This window comes from Trachurus trachurus (genome assembly GCF_905171665.1).
Source record: "Trachurus trachurus genome assembly, chromosome: 14".
Classification (NCBI taxonomy): Eukaryota; Metazoa; Chordata; class Actinopteri; order Carangiformes; family Carangidae; genus Trachurus; species Trachurus trachurus.
This window is the reverse complement of record NC_139903.1, coordinates 15,270,305-15,284,903: the sequence shown is the minus strand read 5'-3', so window position 1 is coordinate 15,284,903 and position 14,599 is coordinate 15,270,305. Positions and strand designations below refer to the sequence as shown.

General features: G+C 43.2%; 1 protein-coding gene across 1 annotated transcript in view; it reads left to right on the top strand.

Moving 5' to 3' along the window:
- LOC310997173 (ephrin type-B receptor 4a-like) overlaps positions 1–14,599 on the top strand; it is a 35,651-nt gene that overhangs the window by 9,575 nt on the left and 11,477 nt on the right. The window contains exons 2-4 of the mRNA XM_083986834.1: positions 9,705–9,775; positions 11,941–12,222; positions 12,785–13,175. Coding sequence (XP_083842960.1) covers positions 9,705–9,775; positions 11,941–12,222; positions 12,785–13,175 — 744 coding nt within the window. The remainder of the gene's footprint in view (positions 1–9,704; positions 9,776–11,940; positions 12,223–12,784; positions 13,176–14,599) is intronic.

Here is a 14,599-nt window from a genome sequence, read left to right as displayed (position 1 = left end):
CTTGTGCCATCAAGGCTTTTGAAAAGAAATTATGTTTTTATTTCTATTTTAAGCTGAAAAGAGGCAAAAGCACCAGTTCAAAGATTAGAGGAATGTGTTCACCTCAAAACAAGATATTCTTTGTCTCAACATGTTTTCATGTTGTTTTGCCAGTAAATGATAATGTAATAAAATTGCAGAATTACATTATAACTTAGTTCAACTCTGGCAGGATTGTTGTGCACAAACAGTGTTAAATATACTTTTGGATACTGATCAATAACTGTGACCCACATTTTAAGGAAACTTCCTCCTCCCAACTGCAGCAGAAATAAGAGGTAGCTCTAACACAAATCTGGTGGGATAATATCTTTGTTCAGATTGTTTTACACTCATAAATGTAATAAATATAATATTGTTTGACTCATAAAAAGTTCCTGAGACCTGGAATTCAAAGTAAAGAAATAAAAGAAGTGAAAATGTGCAGAAACAATGAGGAAGGGATGATAAATGTATGAGAGAAGTTTTGTATAGAAGAGGTAGAAGTGTTGTAAATGAAGCTGTAGTGACACAGGATTAATTTCTTTCTGGTCCATTTGGAGATTTCAACCATTTATAAGTGAAAAGTTACATTTTCTGTTTGCTGCATGTGTCTGTGATGTGACACTTCTCCGTGTGGATTGTATATATACAGTAGGTGGAAAAGAATAGAAGACATTGAAGACATCATGTTCGGCTGTGGCAAATTATCAAGGCAATTTACCCATCTCCTTGATAATTGCCCAAGTGACATTTCTGAACAAAACAATGAATCGATAATAGAAAATAACTGGAAGTTGTTGCTTGAGTCATGGATTTATTAGCCTGTGGATTACAGTGAACAGTTACAGTAAATGGTAAATCCAGTGTCCAACCTCAGACACCGAAAGATCACACACCACTAGCTTGTCTGCTTTTTAATCATCTCATCTCATCTTTCTTTTTTTTTTTTTTACCTTACAGTTCTCTTTATTTCAAGGCAGCATTGCTTGTGGGAATGCCGACGTGCTGAAAAGTGCAGTATACCCTCTCAAAATTTAATGACTTTTTAAAAAAGAGGTCTTTTTAAGTTTCCTTTGTAATTCATTCCTCCTCTTATAGGATTCAGTATCAGGAAGCCACCAGGGAGTTGGTGTAGCCCGCAACACTGTTCTCAAGCAGCCAGTCAGTGGGGTTATTTTTAAAAGAGGGCTTGAGAAAGCACTGTCCCTAATTGGAAGAAGCAGGAGGTGAATTCACTCGGTGGCAGATCAATACTCCAAAAAACCCAACTGAAATATGCTGTTTAATGCAAGTAATGTTATTCAGTCATGCTTTATGAGAGAAAACGCAGCAAAGTGTGTGTTCTAAGTGTGAATTTCTTTTAATATATCTAATTACAATCTAATTCAGGACGATCCAGAGAAATGAATGAATTCTTTCTTCTTAATCCTGTTTGGGATTAGATGTGAAAATCTATTGATTTTACAGTACTTCTCCAGCCGGTTTCTTTTTGTACACAAGTGTCCAACAGGAAACACTTCTGAGAACGACAGTGTGATCTATAGTCAGACAGTTCCTACATGTCACATATTTCTATACATAACGGCCATTATTCATGTGGCGCGGTCTCTTTGGGAGCATATTTCACCTCCGGAGGCTCTGGGCTTTTTGTTTTGTCTGAGGAGCCGTTAATGGCCCGAGATGCTTGGCGTGCTGTTGAGCAGTTGACACCACGGGTCAAAACTCACAACTCGTAGGCGGTAATATAAAAAGACCAAATCGATGTCTCCCATCCTCTTAACCTTCACCTCCCATTTCATGCGGAGGTGAAAACTTTTTATACCACCACAAGGAAATATTCTCTGCGAATGTGTGTGATTGGAATAATGCAACAGTTTCTCCTTCTCCTTAACCACAATTAATTAAAAGGGAATAACAATGAATCATAGATGCGCCCGTCCGTATCAATAAACATTTGTTTTGTGCTCCAACACTGGGGAGCACGGTCTTGTAAAAGCCAATCTGCTGTTGTGATGCACAGGTGTGTTTGTATTTAACACAGAGGAAGAATTAGAAAAGATTTTTTTTTAAAAGACAACAGAGACAACAACAACAGAGTGGAAATTGAAAAACTTTCCCTCGTACTGAATTTATTATTAGCCGAGGAGGGAGGAGAGGTCACCTGATCTCAGTGGAGTGGAGAGAGAGAGAGAGAGAGAGAGAGAGAAAGAAAACACATCTTCAGCTGGGAATGATTAATGTAATGGTTCTGTCTGTGCCGAGCCGTGTAAACCTAATCCAAAACATTCAGAGGTCAGGTATCGTAGACCTGCGCTTAATCCTCGTTGGTTCGGGTCAGTCAGTTTGATTCACAGCAGTGTTGATCCTCCCCAGTAGCATCTTTGGTTTCTGTCCAGTGCGAGGCTTCCTCCTCCCTAACTGGGTCACATCCTGTCCCAGGACGGGGACCAACCACAACACAACACTTACTGATATCCGTCCCCCGCAGACAAGACAGAGGAGAAGTGTCGGGAGATGAACACACTTTATTCATCTCACCTTTGCTCCTTTCATCTCCTCACTACATGACACGCTGAAAAGTAGCCGAGGCTTTTGTTTTACAGTAGAGCGCGGTCGGCCTTCGCCAGAACAGGAGACGGGAAGGGGACGGGAACCACAGGAAGCTGAGGTCTAATCTCGCCAGACACAACTCTTGTCAAACACACAAAAGCACTTCTAAACATTTATGTTCGCACACACACATGAACCTACGCTGGGAAGCTGACACGTGAAGGAAAATAATATTTTCTTTTCATTTGCATGCTTCACGTGCACTATGGCAGATAACCTGAGAGCCAAGGACATACAGAATTAGCATTTTTAAAGATTAATCAACGATGTTGTTGTAGCTTTTGGTCAGTTATACAGAATACTGAAGGTGATGAATTAGTAAGGGAATTGTTTGAATAGAAAAAACAACAACTTTACTTTTGGAGTAGCAGCTATAATCCAAGAAATATGTCCGCACTATAAACACAAAGCTGCAGGCGGCAGCTGTTTAGCTAAGCCCTGCACAAAGAGTGGAAACGAGGCAAACAGCCCCATTCTGTCCAATAGTAACAAACATCTTCTACCAGCGCGGATGTTTGGATTTAACCAGCGAGATAAACCATGTTAGTTGGTGAGCGTCAGAACCGCTGCCAGGTGATTTGGACTGACCCAGGCTAGCTGTTTCCCCTCTGTGTGTAGCCGTTGTGCTATGCTACGCTACGCTAACCATCCAGACACGGGGATGGTATCGATATTCTCCTGTAATTCTTGGCACGGGACCAGATGATCTTATTTCCCAGAATGCAGAAGGATCCCTGTAATTTTAAATGTGAAACACGCGGGATATCAAATTGCCTGAGGCACCAGAACATCCCATAAGCATGTCTGATTTCAGGGTACTGGCTTTGCAAAATTTAAAACATGTGGTGGCTTTATCCCTGCTACCCCTCCCAACCCCCTACCCCCGAAAACACGGGAGGCTCTGAGCGAAACCTGGAGGACATTAAGTCTCCTGTAAAGGAGTTATTTCAGTTCTACGAGGAACAGGTCGGAGCAGCTTCAAGTCCCAAGACCCCAAACAAATGCCATCGAACCAAACGGGAATCCTTCGATTAACAATTTATGAATTATTCCATCTTTCTCTGACTTGTCGTTACCCCGGTTAACATGAAAAGGTGTCAAGGTTGGAAAGATATGATATAAAGGGAAATGATGGAGCATACAGAAATAAATCCAACCATGAATACAAACTGAGAGCAAGTCGCCTAATGAATGTAGCTGTAATTTCACCAGATACCTACATCGATAAGGAAGTCTCTTTTTGAAGCACGTCATCAGTACATCTCAAACCACCAACACCTCTTCCTCCTCTCACATGTCTCGTTTTCATTATCCCCGTTATTCCCCTCTGTCTCCATTTCTCTAGGTGTATGAGGGTAATTGGCACTCTGTTTCTTTAATTAAAATGAGGTCTAATTGTAGCCGAAGCAGGGCAAACGTTCGTACGCCTATAATTTCCCTATCACACTCCAGAGCCTTGGAGAAGTGGAAAATGGGGAGGGAAAAGGCACGCAATGTGGAAATTAACACAAAAGTGAAGTTGCATTAATAAAAAAAAAAACAGAACAGAAAACAGCTGTAGAGAAAATGAGGATGTAGCATTTGCTGTAGTTCCCTTTTGTCAAAAATACAAAGTCAGGTTTTACATTTCAAAAGAAAACCCTGTACAACACCCTCCATTGTTATCTGCTTTTCATACAGAAAACTTAATACCTCCCCCCTCTGCTGTGCTTTTCCCAGCATGGTGTGATGAAGGAAATACAACTGTACTATGTTGGCACCGATAGCTTAACCCAACTTCTTCAGCCTTAGGTCTTAAACTGACAACGAAAAGTGGCTCCTAAATATATATTTATTTTACAATCTCAGATGATCAGGCCTGCCCCTCTTGCCAGCGCCAGTATCAGTTTAGACTCCTCTGGTGTCTCCTAATGTGGACAATTGTAGTGTAATTACTGTACAATGGTTTGTTTTGGGATTTAAATATGGCCAGATGACGAAATTTTCATTGTTCCTACATTTCTCTAACACTCGGGGCAATTTTCCGGCAGTGGGTGGCCGCCGCTTCTGAAAGAATGTAGGGGAAACGCTGGTTTCCTTTAACAGGGCTTAAGCCTGAATCTACATGGGTGAAAGGCAAGGCCATGCATGTACATAATAGAAACACTCACGCTCACGCATCCTGTCTCATAAACCGTAATGATAGAGCAGCGATAAACAGTGATTACCGAGCCAGGGGCGTGGCGTTTCTTTCTCCACTCCTTTAACTAAAAACAAAAAATATATATACACATGAAGACGAGGCAGGTGTTCGTATGAAAGGTGGAGACAAGACGAGACCTTCTCCACGTCGGAGCCTGGGTATTTTGAAGGTGTTTTAAATTATGCTGAAGTGAACTCGAGGCAGACTAAACGCAGGGAAAGCACCGGCCTGAATATTGCCACCCAATTATCCTCCTCATCCACATCTCTCCTCTCTCTCGCAAGACTTTCTTCTCCTCCTCTTTATTGCCTCAGATTGTTGTCATAAGGCTGGTGGGCTTCTGCGGTTTTGAAGTGGAAGAGAGGAGCGAGAGAGGCATGTTTGTGTTTCTTCACAGGGAGTTTGCACAGAGACGGTGAAACGAGTAGAGGGCGAGAGCGAGAGAGAGAAACCGAGAAATTTTCATAAGGGGGAGAAGTCGATGATTAAAGTTACATTCGCCATCTACCGCCCGGTGTGATATAATGACAGACCTGCTGCATATGCACAACTGATGATTAGTGATGTCATGTCATCGCTTCCATACGCTGCTGCACAAGGTCAGGTCACCAAGACGATGGGAAGGAGGAAATGACACTGGGGTGAAACGCTGAGAAGATTTTAAGTGATTTGGCTTCATGACAGAGAGAGTGTGTGTGTGTGTGCATATATGTCTGTGTGCATGTGTGTGTGGGTTGTTCGAAGAGGAATTGTATTAAATTAGCAGGAGCTAAGATGTGAGCAGCTGTGGGCGTGATTGAGTGATCATTGAAATCATTATGGGATGTAACGACCTGGATATTAATAGACAACACCAGATATCGTCCTATCACAACACTTCTTCGTCTTTTATGGGGTTTTATATGAAAAAGTTTACGTGTTCCCGTTAAACCGTGTTTTATTCTGAAGGAGGAATAGCTTTGTTTTACATGCTCAGTGAATACACCACACAGTATCTGATCTCTACCCAACAATTAAACGTCCGTCAGCATTTGAGCGCTGACGTCTGGCTCTGGGCGGCTGCAGCTGTAACATTTGTCTCGGTACAGGAAGCGCCAGTCAGATTCTGTTTTATCTCTGAGATTTGTTCTAATTTTTTTTTTTTTTTTTTGCGGCTTCATGTGTATCTCATTGGGGTGTGGGTTGGTAAGTGGTAAATGTGATTGCCTCTCATTTCCACAGGATCACAGAGATTAGAAACTGTAGGCGTTGCGGTTATTTTTGTAAAATACTACAAGTGTTGGTGTTGGAACAGTGTGTTGTGCAGAAATATATTCATAGAGCACATAGAGCCTTTGACAGCTTTTCGTATCTTTGTACTGTTCTGTGTAAATGTTTTTTTTTCCTCACAGCATCTTCTTATCATGCGTGCATGCCTCTGTACAGTGCACACGAAACTCACTGTAACCATTAGGATTATTTTTTTACTGAGCAGGCCTGAGACGTAACATGCCTACTGATGTAACGATTTCACCGTGAGGTCGTTCAGGATGAATCACACTGACCATAGAAATCATCAATGAACATGAACAGCTAGCATATGAGCTGCACTGCAGGATTTTTTCTTTACTGTAGGCTCAGCTTTTTAATCATTAATTAAGCTTTTTTTTTTTTTTCAACCAAAGTTGGAAAGCTGGAACCAGCCTGTCTGATCCTCTGGTCAACTTTTATGTCAGTCAACCAATCAATGGACCAATCACTTAAAGGAGATATCAGTGAAATGTTTTTGTTAATATAAGTCCTAATTAGTCATATTTTCCGTCAGCAATCACTTACATAGAGTGTTTCGACCGGAACACGAGTCTCTCCGTCACTCTGCTCTGCTGTAACCCGAGGAGAAAACATTTCTTCTGGGATACAAGTGTTATCCAATGAGGAGAGAGAACGGCATGAAGGGCTGTGTGTGCAGCCAAGGGATGCGCGTGAATGTGGTGACGTAGCACGAGGACCAATTGATGCCTGACAAGGGCGGGGGCTGCTAACTCATGGTGCGTTCAAGGAAACTCGTACTTTGTGTTTTTCCTTCCTGTGAAGTCATACCAGTTCGATCTGGTACGAGTTCACGGGTCAGAAGTTACGAGTGGCCGTTATAGGGAACTTTCACAGACAACAGGATGGTAAAAACACGAGCTACGGGTTACCTGGAACGCTACCAAGTCGTAGTTGTGACTTGAAGCTGTAACTTACGGTTTCAAAAGCCTGCCTTGAACGCAGCATTAGCCGAAACGGCCGTGAAGCTGATATTTGCTTTAACTCTCACTCGGGTTTTGGCTTAAATTGAATTTCCACACGGTAGGAAACATATCTAGCTGAGGTGTCGGAGGCTGTGTACTGCGCGTTGCATTTCAATTTCCAGCAGGGAGATAGCCTCGGATAATAATTACAAATTTTATCTCTCAAAATATAAACCAGTGTGACTGCAACTTGATAAATGCCAGACGCCGTTATAAAAGCAAAGGAAGAGGTAGACGGCCGTCTAGTCGCACATTGGGGTGAACACAGATGGAAACAGTGAATCTGTGTTTTGTAATGTGACACTTAAATGTGACACATGTGTTCAGAGTAAATATTCTTTGGAAGATAAAGCGACATGTCAAAACAAGTAGGAAGTGGAAACAACATGTCCATGAGAGAAAGCAACAGTTCGGCCTTGTCCGGAAATGAGAGTGAAGCATTTCTCCAATTGTTTTTTTAATAATGAATGTAAAAAAAAAACGATTATTGTGCAGATAACAGTTAAATAAACAGGCAACAATAGGAGGAGCTGAGTCTTACTCTAAAGTGTAGATATCAGTGGATTTCAGGTTGTGTAACATTATTTATGTGAAGTGTTTTCACAGAAATCAATGATGTGTGATGAAAAAATACAAACCTTTAGAGAGAGACCACAGTTTGAGGAAAATAAAACCATAAAAGAAACTGGGGAAACAGATGCCGTTTTTTCTCTTTTTTTTTTCCAGCAGGTGTAGTGTTGTTTGTGTGTGTGTGTGTTTGTCTGGGTGTGTATAAGTGGGGTTATGGGATGCTGATTTTACTGCCGAACCTTATATTGGTAGCCTAATTCAACAAAACATCTTAATAACCCCAATGATAAACTCTCGTTGAAACCTCCATTTCCTCCAGGATCCATTTCCATGCAGGCGCTCTCCTTGATCACGGCACACAGGAGAGTTGCATTAAATCCTGTTTATTGGTAAAACCGAACTGCCTGACCTCTGAGATGAGCTTCTGCGGGGAACACGAAGTGCTCTAAAAGCCGGTCGGTGACAGGAACCTCACCCCATCAGGAAGAATATGAGTCATAATTTAACAGAGACAATCTAGAAAGAGAGAGGGAAGAAGAATTCTGGAAGGGCTTCAATCGAGAAAACTTGTGTCGTGAATCAGAGCTGTATGAATAAAAATTGATTTGACGCGACTAAATCCAGAAAGTATTCAGATCCCTTCAATTTTCTCACTTCTTGTTATGCTGCGGCCTCCGGGTAAAATAGTTTAAATTAATTTTGCCCCTCATCCATCTACATTCAGTAGCTCATAATAACAAAGCCCAAACAATTGTAGAAATTGGTACAAGTTAATTAAAAAGGGGGGAAAAAACCTATTATATCACAATAGCATCAGTATTCACAGCCTTTGCTCAGTTCGTGGTGGAAGCACGTTTGGCAGACTCCGGTCGTCTTGTGTACGATGTGACCGGCTCTGCACATCTGGATTTAGGGATTTTCTGCCACTCCTCTCCGCAGATCCTCTCAGGCTGTGTCAGGTTGGACGTGGACAGACACTCTCGCGTCCCTCCAGGGATGTTTGATTGGTTTCAAGGACACACACACACACACGGTTGTCCTGAAGCTACTTTTTTGTTTTACATTGTCCTCATCCTTTAAAGGTCCTGGGTTCAGGATGTCTCTGTACCTAGATCTGTTTCCCTTGGTCCCGTCTCTCTGTCCCCGCTGCAGAAAAACACCCCCCACATCACAATGCGGCCGATGTCACCGCGTGTCACAGTGGTACCGGGCAGATGAAGAGCGATGCCCGGTTTCCTCCAGACTTGATGCGTAGAATTCAATCTGGGTTTCATGCTGTCAGTCGTGTCTCTGAGCTCCGCAGGCAGCTCCTTCCACCTCGTGGCCTGGTCTTTGCTCTGATGTGCTTTGTCAGCTGTGAGACCTTATACAGACAGTTGTGTACTGTCCAATCAACTGAACTCGCCACAGGTTTTCCTCCGGTCAAGGTGTGGAAACATCTCGGAGATGATCAGGAGGCCTGGGAGCTAATTAATTGTCATAGGAAAGAGTCTGGATAATAACAGAAATGTGATATTTTATTTTTTATCTATTTAATAATTTAAAAAAAATCGTTTTTACTTTGTCGTTGAGTCTAAATCAATTTAAATGGTATTAGCATAAGACAACAACATAGTTAAATAATAAAAAAGTGAAGCTGTCTGAACATTTTGTGAATCTAAAATGTAGAAGTGTGTGTGTGTGTGTCTCGTTCCCAGTACTTGTTCCCACTCTCTGTGGACAAAAGCCGGCTCTTTTCAGCAGGTTGAGTGTGGCCACAGGCATGGTGTGTGTCTCTGGGAGCAGAGGGGACATGAGGGGGTTGAATAAAAACAAACATGAGAGGAAAAACAATTTCAGGGTGCTGGAAATGTTCCTGTAGTCGTAGTAGTTGTGAGACGGGTGAAACTCCATCTTCTTCCCTAATCCCAGTATAAGCGAGAGAGCTGGAGACTGGAAACAGGCGCAGTCTGTGATGTGAAATTCATCTGGGTGTTTCTGTGAATGTAAATGAGTCGTTTTCACGTGTCCTGCTGTGAGTGACATTATGTTTCTGATCTTTTTCACAGAGGTCCTGATGAACACTAAGACGGAGACTTCTGATCTCAAATGGACCATCTTTTCTCATGCCAAACCCGAGGTATGTAACCGCAGCCTCACTATGTTATCTGTATTCCTAACACAGGCCTTGTGGTGACGGGGGATTTTTGGCTTCCAGCTGTTCCTTTGTTACTCTGGCTATAAAAGAGTTCCTTATATGGCAGGTAACTGACAGAATAAAGGAGATGCCAGAGTGAATGTGGGATTCAAAGTAGATTGGAAGCAGATGCTTTGATATATCCCATCAACCTTGGAGTTGGAGTCACTGTCTGCCCACAGTTTTGAATAGCGCAGCCAGAAAAAGACATATTTGTAATTTGATCGACTGAGGAGTGGTTGCTGGGATGTTTCTGCCAGCGTCAGTGACCAAAACTGCTCGACTTTGTGATGTCTCCGAGGGAAAATGGTTACAGTGCTGCTGGCAGGGACATTTCTGGAACTGGACACAAATGCTCAACAAATGTGTCCGTGCTTTTGATTAAGATGCAAAGCGAAGCAGACTGACAGTCTGTAAGGAGTTTCATTCATTTGAAGTAGCTTATCAAACGCTTCACGTTGTCAAAAGCCTAGATGGATTGTTTGTCTGTAGCACTATAGAGAATAAAACTGTGAGGTACTTAATGATGGCGTGCCACGAGCTGTCTGCATCAGAAATTACAGATATTAAAGGATTACTATATGGTTATTTTTAGGATTAAAGGATTGTCACAGCTTCGTGGTGGATATTTGTGGCTTTGTAAGAAAACCAAATAAAGCAATATGAAATAATGTACTCATTTCGTCGCCCCATGGGTTTAAGAATTGGGGATCGAGGCAGTTTGGCGGAAAAACCTTGACATAATGAGCGACATGTGTTGGTTGAAATGCTTTGTCGACCCTTCAGCCTCAGTTCATTGTAATGGTAATGCCGTCAGAACAAGAGCAGCCACAGTTGGAAATAGCCATCGGGCGTAGCAGGAGAAATCCCCGCAGGCCGACGTGGACTGGTCCCAGTTCAGAAATCCAGCTGCCAGGTGAACATGAAATAAAATGTAACTGAGCATTTAGCATCAGGCGTTTGCCGCAGGTGTGTTTATGTCTGCCAGATGTGCAGACAAACTTCTGCATACAGCTACAGTGTAAAACCATACTTTCCTTCTCGATATGAGGACACTTTTGCGATGCATTATTATTAATACTATACAATATCCATATTGAAATGACCTGTCATATACATAATATAAAAAGAAATAGCATTATTACCATGTACAATATTGAAATGTGCATAATATAAACTTTTGCCGAGTGAACAACAAAGACAAGTGTCACATGCAGGTGAGCCCTGTGGGATGTTTGGTTAATCTTCATCACTGAAAACATTTTGTTCACACAAATATGCGCTGCCATAGTATTTATTTTTCTGGGATTAGAAGGGAAATTCTTCCTCTGAGTGATTCAGACCTGGCTCTCAGTGCTTTGCTGCACTGTAATTCATTCAGACCAGTATTCTGCCTCACTCAACACATCATCTGCAAATGGATTTTTAAAGATTTACATATTTACATAACTGAATTTCTGAGCCTCAAGTTCAGCAAATCTGCTAAATTCTGCCCTGAGTATGTTAATTTCTTGCTTGTTTCCCGCTCTTGGGAACATAGTGGTGGAGAACATGTTTGCTGTTGACTCAGAAGTCAGACATGAAAGCAATTTTCACTTGTATTTTACTCCCCAACAAATGTAGATTTCAGTGGAAGGGAGTCTTTAGTGCAGAAATATTTGCAATATCCTCTCCCCTGTTCTTGCATTTTCAGTCTAAAAGTGTGTTTAAGGGGTGTAAGTGGTGTGTGTCTTGGACGCTGTGTTGCAGCACTGTGCTCTGTTTGACAATTGAGCCCCGGATTCCCACTGGCTGAGCTGTGGCTCAGCAGGAGGAATGATTTAACAACCCGGATTCAAATTCGGCTGGATCGTAATCCGCACCAAGTCCGGAGCCGTCCCACAGGCCTCAGACAGGTGCCTTACAGCAGAGGGCCAACAAATAACCGCAACATTATTATGATGAATAGCACTTTTAATGATACCAATTATAAAAAGACACTAGGGGAAGTCTTTACGGGACAATTAAATATTCTGTCTGGGCTCACAAAAGACGTTCTTGAGATTTCGGGCTCATGTGTCACTTTAACGTCCAAGCTGACAGCGCTCTGTTTTCCTCTTCGCTCTCAGTGGGAGGAGGTGAGCGGCTTAGACGAGGAGAACAACAGCGTGAGGACGTATCAGATCTGTCAGACCGACAGCGCGTCCAGCCACTGGCTGCGGAGCGGCTTCATCCAGCGACAAGGAGCCTCTCAGGTTTACGTGGAGCTGCGCTTCACCATGATGGAGTGTTCCTCCAGGAGCACGCACCACCGCAGCTGCAAGGAGACCTTTAACCTCTACTACTACCAGGCCGACTCCAACGAGGCCACGGGCTCTTACCCCCCCTGGATGGAGAACCCCTACACCAAGGTACGTCCACGAATAGCAGCCTCATTATTACAGAAAGTTATTATTATTATTTGATGACTTTTTCAAAAAATAATATTCAAATTCATCTCTAATAAAACTGAATATCTGGATTTTAAGATCTCTCCGGCTGTGAGACATGACTTTTTCAGCAGCAGATCCTCAGACCTCTGATGTCAGAGCGTCCTTGAACACACCGCCGGAGAGGTTTCGTAACAGTGCCTGCTCCGCAACTTCATTACCACTTAATAATGTAACTTTGGCAGGAAAAATAAAAGAGATGAAATGTTGACTGTGATGAATTATGTTTCTATTGAGCAAGTCCCTGCAAGTCGAAGTGTTCTGTGACAAATGGGAAACAGTGGGAACCAGGAAGGTAGTCGATCTGAATCGCAGAGCAATGCTTTGGAAAGTGTCCAGTAATGAAAAGCATGTGCGATGTTGAGTTAATAGGTCAGAGTGGATAAATGCAAAACCACCAGTCACGTCCCCTTTTCTTCAACTGAACCCTGTGCTGGAATCTGGCCATTACATAAGACCCTTTCTCTTTCTTTTCCTGCCTTAGGTGGACACAGTGGCTGCGGACTTTCTGCTGAGGAAGGGCGGGGAACGGAAATTTAATGTGAAGACCTTAAGACTCGGGCCTCTATCTAAGAGAGGCTTCTACTTGGCTTTCCAGGCTCAGGGCGCATGCATGGCCCTGTTGTCTGTCAGGGTGTTCTTCAAAAAGTGTCCTCCCCTGGTCAGCGCTCTGTCCTCTTTCCCCGAGACTGTCCCCAGATCTTTAGTGCAAGAGGCACAGGGAGTGTGCGTGGACCACGCCGCCCAGCAGGGGCCCCGACCTCGGCCTCCTAAGCTCTTCTGCGGGGAAGACGGCCAGTGGGTCGGCCAGCCCACCACATCCTGCGCCTGCCTTGCAGGGTACGAGCCGGCTGAGGCATCCACTAGATGCACAGGTGAGACAGGGGCAAGGTTATGCCACGTATATAAGTGTGTAAGTATGTATTTATATAGACTCCACCCACATAGGCAGCAGAGCAGCCAGACTAAACAAGAAAACAATGGTAAGCGAGGGTGGGTTTCCACTGAGAGAGAGCGTTGCAGAGGAAATGAGAAACCAAGGAAGTTAATGAGGGAGGGGGACATCTTTGACACAGAGGGGACAAAGGGAGGTCAGGTGGAGCAGCGCTTATCTCAGAAAGGAAGAGCCGGGTCAAAGGCTCACGGCCACGACGGCTCATGGTATGGCTAAGATAGAAGCAGCACAGGAGGTGGAGGTAGCAGAGAGGGACAGGAGGTGGGGGAGGCTCGGGGTGAAGATCATATCGGTTTGAGAACATCAAAGCAAAGCAGACAAAAAAAAAAGACAGAGGGAAGAAGCAGGATGATTCTCTCAGGAGCCGTGCAGCAGCTCTGTTTAATGAGACCAATTAACAAGCCTCGTGCAAGAACACCCCCCACACGCACAATCACACACACACACACACACCACATCGCGCCGACATGGGAAATCGTTGAGCGCTAAACACAGAGACGCGAGGAGAAACGCTACGTTTTCTCAGGAAAATGTGTGGCGTTTCCATAGTGGGATTCAGTTTGATCTCTGTGGGAGGTATAATGATTTTTCATAACACAAAATAATTTCTGACATTTTGCTTTTGGTGAAGCGGGGTTGGCATTTCCAGCGTTCTGTCACCGAGGAGAGTGAGGCTGTGAAGGGAAAAAAAAAAAAAAAAAACACTCACCACCAGACCATAAAGGGGAAATTGCCTCCGTAGCAAGATTGAACAGTTAATTTGCTCCGTAGGCCGAGTATTTCATCAGGTTTAAAATTAAATTAATTTTTGTGCTAATGTCATTATCTCCCATAGACAACACATAGATTTTCTGGGTCAATCACAAAGCTCGAATGCAAAACGTATTAATCCATTCCAGTCAAGGTTTGGTAGTTTTCCACCTGAGGTCGATTAAAAGGTTTAAACTCAGAAAAAAGTCTCAGGATAACAGGAGAAAAACAACATCAGATGTGAAACACTGGTCAGTAGTGACTGTTTCTGTAAACCAGTTGTTGTTCTGCATCATCTGCCAATGTTAAAATTAGAGCTAGAAAACACCCAGGTTTTTTTTTTTTTCATGTCTAAAAACAGTCATTAAAACACACACATTCACCAAACTCCGCTATGTTGTTTTTTTTTTTTTTTTTTTTCACATCTGGGAAATTCCTGCGGAAAGATGTCGGCCGCAGTGTGTCGACCCTGCGAAACAGAAGCCAACAATGCTCCGCTCGGTGTGAAAGTTTATTGTTTTATTCCTCCCGCTCAGCAGCTGAGGTGGCGTCTCAGCAGTCGCACCGAGCGCAGAATAGTAAACACTGCACAGT